The sequence below is a fragment of the Silene latifolia genome, chromosome 1 (genome assembly GCF_048544455.1).
Source record: "Silene latifolia isolate original U9 population chromosome 1, ASM4854445v1, whole genome shotgun sequence".
In the NCBI taxonomy this organism is placed as follows: Eukaryota; Viridiplantae; Streptophyta; class Magnoliopsida; order Caryophyllales; family Caryophyllaceae; genus Silene; species Silene latifolia.
The window spans coordinates 169,960,918-169,970,503 of record NC_133526.1 but is presented as its reverse complement, the minus strand read 5'-3'; the positions used below and the strand labels follow the sequence as shown (position 1 = coordinate 169,970,503).

At 36.5% G+C, this 9,586-nt stretch overlaps 1 protein-coding gene across 1 annotated transcript; it reads right to left on the bottom strand.

Moving 5' to 3' along the window:
* Positions 1-7,385: 7,385 nt before the first annotated feature.
* LOC141587174 (putative F-box protein At5g50220) lies at positions 7,386-8,555 on the bottom strand. The gene has a single exon (XM_074408619.1). The coding sequence runs from the start codon at positions 8,553-8,555 to the stop codon at positions 7,386-7,388; it is 1,170 nt and encodes a 389-aa protein (XP_074264720.1).
* Between the last annotated feature and the right edge of the window lie 1,031 nt (positions 8,556-9,586).

Genomic DNA, 9,586 nt, shown 5'->3' with positions numbered 1-9,586 from the left:
TAGGATTGCATTTGATGAGCAATTTGATTATTCACACTCAATTTGGTCCACTTGTCATCTAATAATTGTCCCCTTCCCTTTTCTTGATCTTTGTGTCAAGACCAAATGACAACAATTAACCGGGACGGAGGAAGTACATTTATTACTTAAGTAAATAAAGAGTATTGTATACTCCTTAATCTTTCATATTTAAAATGGATATGATCGTCTTGTGAGGAACTAATTTATTTTTTGAAAAAAAAAAAGAACAATCATTAATAGAACTTCTTACGGCACTTACAAAGAATATGTATAATCGAAAACCAATTTAATGGAAACCAAAGAAAAATAATTCTCTTATAAACTAAGGATCTCAAAACAAAATCTAACAATTCGGCTCGTCCTGGTATCGCTATCTCCATATAGCTTTTGATGAGTGGATCATTCGTTTGATTCATTGTGAGAAAAAAATTTACTTCTTCCTAGTTCCAAAGATCATTGACAAATAACTTGTTGCTTTTGAAAGAACACGCGACAAACCATAAAAGAACTACTCTTGTCTATATTACCGATAAAACTAAACCCACTAATAAATGGAAAACTCCTAAATAAGGGACTCAAAAACTATTCTCACCAAAAGGGAGACTTTTATTGACCAAAAGATAGATTTGCATACGACTAATAATTGAAAGATGAAGCAATTTTGAGGTTTACCATCGACTGATTATCAATTTATTTTATATGTGGCTGGTTAGTATAGGGGAGACTGATAGGGCTGTGCGTTGAGCTGGGCTGGGGACAGACTGGGCTCAGGCCCGACACTAAAGAGGGGGGGTTGGGTCGGGTCGAGTTACATATTGTTTGGCTCGGGACTGACATATAGTGTTTTTTTTTTGGATTTTTTCCATAGTTTGTCGGGCCAAGCCGGGCTGGCCCGAAGATCTCTGGCACTGGCTCGACTCGGGTAGAGAGTCGGGTTGGGTTGGGCTGACCAACGGTCTGGCGGGGCTAGATCGCACCATTTAACACTCCTAGTGACTGATAGAGAGATGTGTCTGATGATATGAATGTTATTTTTTTTTTTTTTTGATAGGTTATGCATAAGAGTGAATTTAAGGTTGTAGTTGCTTTTGTTTAGAGTTCAGTTTTATCAACATGATATATAAATGATCATAACTCTTGCAAACTTGAAATTGACGCAACCTAAATCCGAGTCGGTTGACCAATTTACCAGGTCTAGCTGAGAATACGTCACTCCTTTTTCTAAAATGATTTGATTTTGTTATTTCATTGCCTCTAACATGATTTCGCTCACAAGTGAGTGAATCTACGGTGACTAAAAGTATTAGACTATGTAACTAATATAGATAAGTTAGTTATGCAAATCAAGAATTAGTTACATGATTAGTTAAGCTGACTCATATTTAGTTAAAGCTAACTTGAGTTGGTTAGAAAGTTGTTAGAAGCTACTGCTATATATAGCTGATCATGTACATATCATCATTCACCTTTTCAGAATAATAAAATCATAATTCTTACATTCTCATTCTCTCTAATCATGTTATTACAATCATCAGTTTAATATGGTATCAGTTACCAGTTAAAATTCGATCCTCACGATCTTCATCTTCTTCATCCCAATTCTTCATCACAATCTTCATCTTTCTCATCAAATTTCTTCATCATCATCATAAATTCGCTTCCGCTTTCACAAAAGATCAAGAAAATCTTATCAATCAAAACAAACTTTCTTTCAATCAATCACTATGCCTGAAGAAACAGAAAACAATGATCATAGTTACGACTACTATGATGATCCACTTTACTTATCTTCGTCTGATCAACCATTCTCACATCTGGTCACTCCACTGTTTGATGGTACGGATTTTTTGGGTTGGAAACAAGATGTTTTGATGGCACTGGCATCGAAGAACAAGCTAGGACTGTTTCATAGATGGAACCTTCACCAGGCCACCAAAGACTGACAAGAAATTTCATCAGTGGGTTCGCTGTGATCTGATGGTCATGAAATGGATCCTTAATTCTTTGGATAAATCCATTCGTGATAATCTCAAGTATGTCAGGTCTGCACAAGAGCTTTGGGAAGAATTACTGGAGAGATATGGGCAAGCAAATGCAGTTGAGATCTATCAGCTGAGGAAAGATCTTGATGTTGTAAGTCAGTCTAACATGTCTTTGGTCGAGTATTACAGCAAGTTAAAGAATTATTGGGAGACTTTAGACAGTTTAGACCCACTTCCTCAATGTTCATGTGGTAAAATTTCCCTCTGCACTTGTACTCTCATGAAAAGAATTGTAGCAAGAGAGAATAACTCCAAATTGATTCAGTTCTTAATGGGTTTGAACAACAGTTTTGACACTGTCAGAACTCAAATACTATCTTTAGATCCTTTGCCTACAATTAATAGAGCATTAGGATTGTTGCAAAAAATTGAGAAACAGAAACAAGTGGTTGAATCATTGAAGTTACGAATGAGGCTTACGCGTATCTTTGTGTTCAAGTCTTCGACAATACTATGGCGACAAGAAGACCGGAAGTATTGCAGTCATTGTGAAATGAACAATCACAACCTGGATGAGTGTTTTTGGGCAAATGGGTGTGCACACTGTGGGAAGCCAGGTCATAAGATTGACAAGTGTTATCGCTTAGTGGGTTTTCCTTCGATAAAACCGCAAGCAAGTGACAAATCTGCAAAGCCTAAGCCTAAGTTCTTTAAGGGCAAGTCCGGTTTCAAGAAGTCCGCTAATCTGCTGAGATTCTTGAAAACTCTCCAGAAGATAATCCATTGGTTTCTTCAGATGGTGCTAGCACTTCACAAGCTTTTGATTCTACTATGTTGGATGGTTTGGTCAATTCTGTGGTTGATCAAGTCTTTGAAAAGGATTTACGATAATGTTCCTTCTCTTTCCTCCTCTAACTTTGGTATTCTTTCCCTTTTTCATGCTAATCTTTGCTAATAAGTCTTTGTTTGTTACATGACCGGATCATTGATACCGGTGCTTGAGATCACATGACCTTTAATGTTAGTTTAATGCATGACATTAGAATTTTGCCTAAGCCCTTACAAATTGGTCTTCCCGATGGTAGTATCAAGTATGTTTCCAAAATTGGCGGTGTGTGCGGCTAACTACGATATTGTGTTGCTTAATGTTTTGTTAATACGATTTCAAACAAAATTTGTCATTTATCTACACTAAGCTAATTGATAATAACAAGTTGTTTCTTTGTGTTTTTCTCTGTGATTGTTCTTTTCGGACCTTTCCGCTAAAAAGATCGTTATACGCGGGTGGGATAGAGATTTATATAGATTTCAAAATGCTAGTACTAAAGAATTAGTGAATAAAGTCGTTTCCTTAGTTTCCAAAGTTTTAGTTGATCGAACGCCTTTACATTCTGCTAATAGTTGTTCAAATTCTCGATCTGTTGAGTTGTTACATGCCAGATTAGGACATGTTGGTTATGATAAGTTGAAATTTGTAACAAATTTGTACATGGTAATAAGAATAAAACTTTGAATTGTGAATCATGTATTTTGTCCAAGCATCATGTATTGCCTTTTCCAAACAGTTATTCTAGAGCTTCCAGTTTGTTTGAATTATTGCATATGGATGTTTGGGGACCATATAAAACCCCGCTTTATCCGGTGCTAAGTACTTTCTTACCATTTTAGATGATTTTTCACGCAATACATGGACTGTTTTTGTTCCGGACAAAAGATCAAGTGTTTAAGCTAATTAAAGATTTTTTGCTTATATTAGCACACGCTTTAATGCTAAACTAAAAATCATAAGGTCAGATAATGGATCTGAGTTCTTACATCATATGTGTGGCAATTTATTCAAAGATATGGGTCTTGTTCATCGATAAGTATTGTAGGAAGACCACAAAGAAAATGGGAGGGTTGAACGTAAGCACGGACACCTTCTTGAGACTCGCTAGGGCTATCGGGATACATCTTGGTTTACCTATAAAATTTTGGGGAGACTGTTTATTGACTACTACTCATTTGATTAATATGATGCCATCTTACAGTACTTCAATGGCAAACTCCTTTTAAACTGTTATTTGGCAAAGATCCACCAAAGAGGGACTTTAAAGGTGTTTGGGTGTTGTTGTTATGCAACTATGCCCCTACCTATCTTTGATAAACTAGGTACTAAGGCCAGGAAATGTGTGTTTCTTGGATACCCTCACCAACAAAAAGGCTACAGGCTTTATGACCTGTCTACTCATAAAATATTTGTTAATAGAGATGTTGTTTTTAGAGAAGATGAGTTTCCTTTTAAACAAAAAATTTGATACGCTCCCATGATAAGTTGGTCAATCCAAATACTTCTACTATTCTAATATCCGAGGTTATAATCCAAAAGACAATAGTACTACGGATAATAGAGCAACAGCTGACATTTCTGAGACTTCACATGGTCAAAGTCAGTCTGATAATAATATTCACATAGATACAAATGACAATACTCTACAACCTATTTCTGATGGGTCTCTTTCAACTGAGACTCAACAAGATAATAATATTAGAAAATCTACAAGACCGAGGCAACCATCTGTACTCTTACAACAGTATCATTGTCCTCTGAAATTATCAAGTTTAGCACCTACATCAAATACAAAGAAGAATACTTCAAGATTTGAGGCATTTTTCTTGGACTATGTAGCTTCTATGGCTAGTGTTCTGGTTGAAAAGGAGCCATATACTTTTAAACAAGCAAGCTCTCAACCCGAGTGGATTGCTTTGAAATGCATAAGGAGATCCAAGCCCTGGAACAAAATCAGACATGGGAAATGGTGGATTTACCAGAGGGTAAGAAACCAATTGGATCAAAATGGATATTCAAGATCAAATACAAAGCAGATGGATCAATTGAAAGACATAAAGCTCGGTTAGTGGCAAAAGGCTATAACCAAGTTAAAGATAAGGATTATAAAGATACTTTTTCTCCTGTAGCAAAGTTCACCACAGTAAGAGCTTTGTTGGCCATAGCTGCAGCAAAAGGATGGAGCTTGCATCAGCTGGATATCAACAATGCATTCTTGCATGGATATCTGGATGAAGAGGTGTATATGTCTCCTCCTGAAGGTTATAAAGCACGGCCAGTCGGGTTTGCGGATCAAGAGATCTCTTTATGGGTTGAAGCAGGCTAGTCGTCAGTGGAATAAAGAGCTCACAAAGTATTTGGTTGGGGCTGGTTTTACACAGTCTAAGTTTGATTATTCCTTATTCACAAGACAGGATCCTAAGACTCACTCATTTACTGTTGCTCTCGTCTATGTGGATGATGTGTTGCTGTCTGGTACAAATGAAGACCATATTGCACATATCAAGCAAGGCTTAGATTCCATGTTCTCCATCAAGGATCTTGGCCATATGAGATATTTCCTTGGATTAGAAGTGGCCAGGAATGAATCAGGGATACTAATTAATCAACGAAAGTACATTCTGGATATTCTGAAGAACATGAAGATGGAAGACTGCAAAGTTGCTAAGTTTCCTTTGCCAAGAGGATTAAAATTATCTACTGATGATGGCCAAGTCTTGGATAATCCTGAAGTGTACAGAAGATTAGTAGGAAGGCTTTTGTATCTGAACTCTTCAAGACCGACTGTCATATTCTCAGACAACACCTTAGTCAATTTATAAGTGAACCCGGATGCCTCACTTACAAGCGACTTTGCATGTCCTTCGATATCTTAGAGGGACTATTAATACAGGATCTGCTTTTTACGGTGCCAAGTCGACCTTACATCGACAACCTACGGTGATGCGGATCGGGGTCGGTGTGCATTCACCAAAAGAGGTCACCGAGTGGATATTGCATATTCTTGGGTAATTCTCTGATATCATGGAAGACTAAGAAACAGAGAACTGTTAGTAAGAGTTCTCATTTGAATCCGAGTACAGAGCTCATCATATACTTCTTCAGAAATTGTTTGGCTTGATAACATTCTACAAGACATGAAAATTCAGGTGCCCAAGCCTATTTCCTTAATGTGTGATAGCAAGGCAGCAGAACATTTGACTCACAATCCTATTTTTCATGAGAGAACAAAGCATCTGTCAATAGACTGCCACTATGTCAGGGAGAAACAATTGGCAGGTTTTCTGTTAACTAAACATGTGAGGACGGGATTACAGCTTGCAGATCTTATGACAAAGGCATTGGGATCTGATCAGCATACCTTCCTTTCATCCAAGCTTGGTCTAGTATCTTCCCCAGCTCAAGCTTGAGGGGGGAATATTAGACTATGTAACTAATATAGATAAGTTAGTTATGCAAATCAAGAATTAGTTACATGATTAGTTAAGCTGACTCATATTTAGTTAAAGCTAACTTGAGTTGGTTAGAAAGTTGTTAGAAGCTACTGCTATATATAGCTGATCATGTACATATCATCATTCACCTTTTCAGAATAATAAAATCATAATTCTTACATTCTCATTCTCTCTAATCATGTTATTACAATCATCAGTTTAATAAAAAGGGTCACTAAAATTCTCACAATGTTGTTTAGGCTTGTCTTCAAAATCTCTATACATCTTCTCATCAATTGTTCAAGCTTTCATCAATCGGGTTTTACTACATTCCGTCTCTTTTTAATACTCGTAAGAGTCCGAACTTGGCTAAACAACGCTTTACTTTGAATAATGTCCCTAAAATATGATGCCCAATTACAAGCACAAGTTTACAACAGTTGACACCGTAAAAAACATAAGCAATTCCGATTTCCGAGTGCTACAGATCTTGTACATCATACTCTTACCTCATAAGTAACCTTCCAAATTATGCAGTGCAACAATGTAAACAATCAATCTATGCATCTATTACCACACTTCAAATTTACAATATCTAATTTCCTAGATAATTAAGCTTCTATTGCCTCTTAAACAACACTACAACAGTGAGATAATAAAGCTTTTAAAAGCAAGCCGGAGCAAACAAAATTAACAGAGACATGACAGCACTAAAGAAATACGATAAGCCAGCAGATGATATAATTACAAACACGGGGCAGTTATGAACAACAGCAACAAGATGGAGAGCATTGAAGCCAAAGAGCAAAATGGTACTCAAAAGGTAGAGCAAGAGCGAGACGAAGAGAAGCAATTGACTTGTGTATCACAAATCTTATCATTTACAATGCTAAATTCAGATATAGTACGCAATCAAAATGATAGAATAACATGTCTTTTAACTAATGCTCTGCACATTCTCTTGTCAATCATAGTTCATATTGTAAATAAAAACAACTAGCTTTCTATTGAAATGTCTTTGTTTTTCTAGTCGACAACTATTACTCGTTAATTAAACAATACAAACAGCAAACAACAAGAGCAATAAGTTAATGTTTGCTCAGATTGTATAATTTTGTTTCAGATATGTTCTTTATCCAAGCAAAATGGGAAAGAAGCCATATCCTGAGCTTCACATCCTTTGCACAAAACCAAGCTCTCATAATATGTCCCCAATTCCACATTACGGCTCAGAGATTTTCCAATTGACCGTACTTGGCAAGTAGCAATATTATAGGACTTCTTCCCATAAACAAGAGATCCACCATCACCCTTGTAATACAATATCCTTGTTTTAGAGCGCCTGTGATGGAATAAATTAAATCCATCACTACTCGAAGGACCTGAAAACCATAGAGTCCACTTACTCTTAACACTCTCTTGTTTCAACACCCATATTTTAAGACTAACAGAAGAAATGCAGAAAAACGCTAATGACTCCCCAAGAAGAAACAGCGACCTTGAAGTAGTATTTACTTCATCCAACGCATATGGCAGTTCCAAAAAGGAGAAACTTTCCGTATCAAAATCAAGGGAAACAAGATGAGTCGGTTTACCAACTTGATTACCAAGCCAGTTAGCAGACCCCTCACAGAAATAATAGGGCCCAATCAAATTCTTAAAGGACAAACCGTCAATGTTGAGGCCATTATCCCTGACAGCCCATTGTTGATCACTAAGTGTATAAACTGCAACTCGCATCTCTAGAGTTGCTATATTCGTAGCGTGGTTAAATGCGATTACAATGACTTTAAAATCTTTAGTGTGAAGCGCAAATCCAAGTACAAAGCTAGTGTTATACTTGAAATAAGGGGGAAGGGGCCAAAGGGGAAGTAACAACGATTTTCCAACACTCGGATTACATAGTCTCGGACAAGTTTGATAATGGGTCACGCGGCCCATTAAAAGCAGTGAATTACAACTTCCATAAAGATAATATCTTTGAGAACACTTGAAAATGTGATCAGTTTTACGAAGAGTGTCGGCTTTACGAAGTGTTAACAAGGATCCATTACATCCACCTCTTCCCAAACCCTCAAGGGCTAATACTTTACCCGAATTAAAGGGGTTGGTGTTGCAAAGTTGAAGATGCATAGAAACAAAATCAGGGCTATCGATAATGGAACACCAAGATTTACAGACGCACCTGAATTTTAAGACGCTTTTTGCTGGCAAATATGCGAGGATTTGGGTCAACACTTCAAAGGGTATGTATTGATTATTTGACGTTTTCATCTTCCTGCTTTTCATTTTTCTCCAATCGAAAAAGAGGGATTTTTCACCGCCGATGTTATTGCAATGAATTATGAGGGGCTAAAGTAATTCATGTGACGGAGTTAATTAAAAATGTTTTTTTGAATTTTTGGAGTTTGTTGTGCAATGAAGAAATCATGCTTAGTTTTTACCTACATGAAAGGTGTGTCTTTCTAAAAGTATGAGAGGGAGAGGTTAGATGTGGAATTTTTGGCTAAATAAGATTCGAGGAAAATACACGACGGCCATTATTAAACTTCTTTTTTTTTTTTTTTTTCTTTGGTGTTAGCTAGGAGTTTGATTATCTCTACCGACACTTGGACAACTTCTTCGAGGTACTAAAAGCAATTTAATGTGATTGATCCCTTTTAATTTTACTTTTTCATTCGCAAAAAATAACAATCGAACCCATCATCACTTGTTTAAGAGATAGGAGACATTCCCACTCACACATGTTACTTTTTTTTTTCTATTATTGTCATTGTACAAATCTTTTTCCTATTAGTGTAGAATACAGATTACTTTCTTAATTATCAATTGCCTACTTACTTTACCTGAATAGTCGGTTTCTATAACATTGGTATTAAAACTTTTATTTATTTAATACATCTCCTAACATTTGGGGTTGTTGGACACACCAACCTCTTCAACTATTTTCGGTTTCAAATTATTTGAGGTTAATTGATCACGATATCAGTTTTGTTTTATTCTCCGTATTTAGGTAAAACCGCTACTTAAGCTAGTGGCTTTATCTTGTTCCCAAACGTTAACACAACAATAACTTTTAGAAATAGTGAAAAAGTAAAGTTGGGACTTGGACCGGCGACTTCATGTGTTTCATGAATTTTTACTGGGCTAACACAGGCGTTGATTACAAAAGTTGCAGGCTTTTTGGTTATAATTAAGGAGTGAAGTCGTGGGTTAAACCCACGGCTTTATAGTTTACATAATTTAATCATTTTCAAGAAGTTTTTGCACCGTGACACTGTGTAAAGCTACTAATTTAAGTAGCGGTTTAGTCGATTTAA

Excerpts from the sequence above, each read along its gene's own strand:
- LOC141587174 (XM_074408619.1), bottom strand. The coding sequence starts at position 8,555 with ATGAAAAGCAGGAAGATGAAAACGTCAAATAATCAATACATACCCTTT.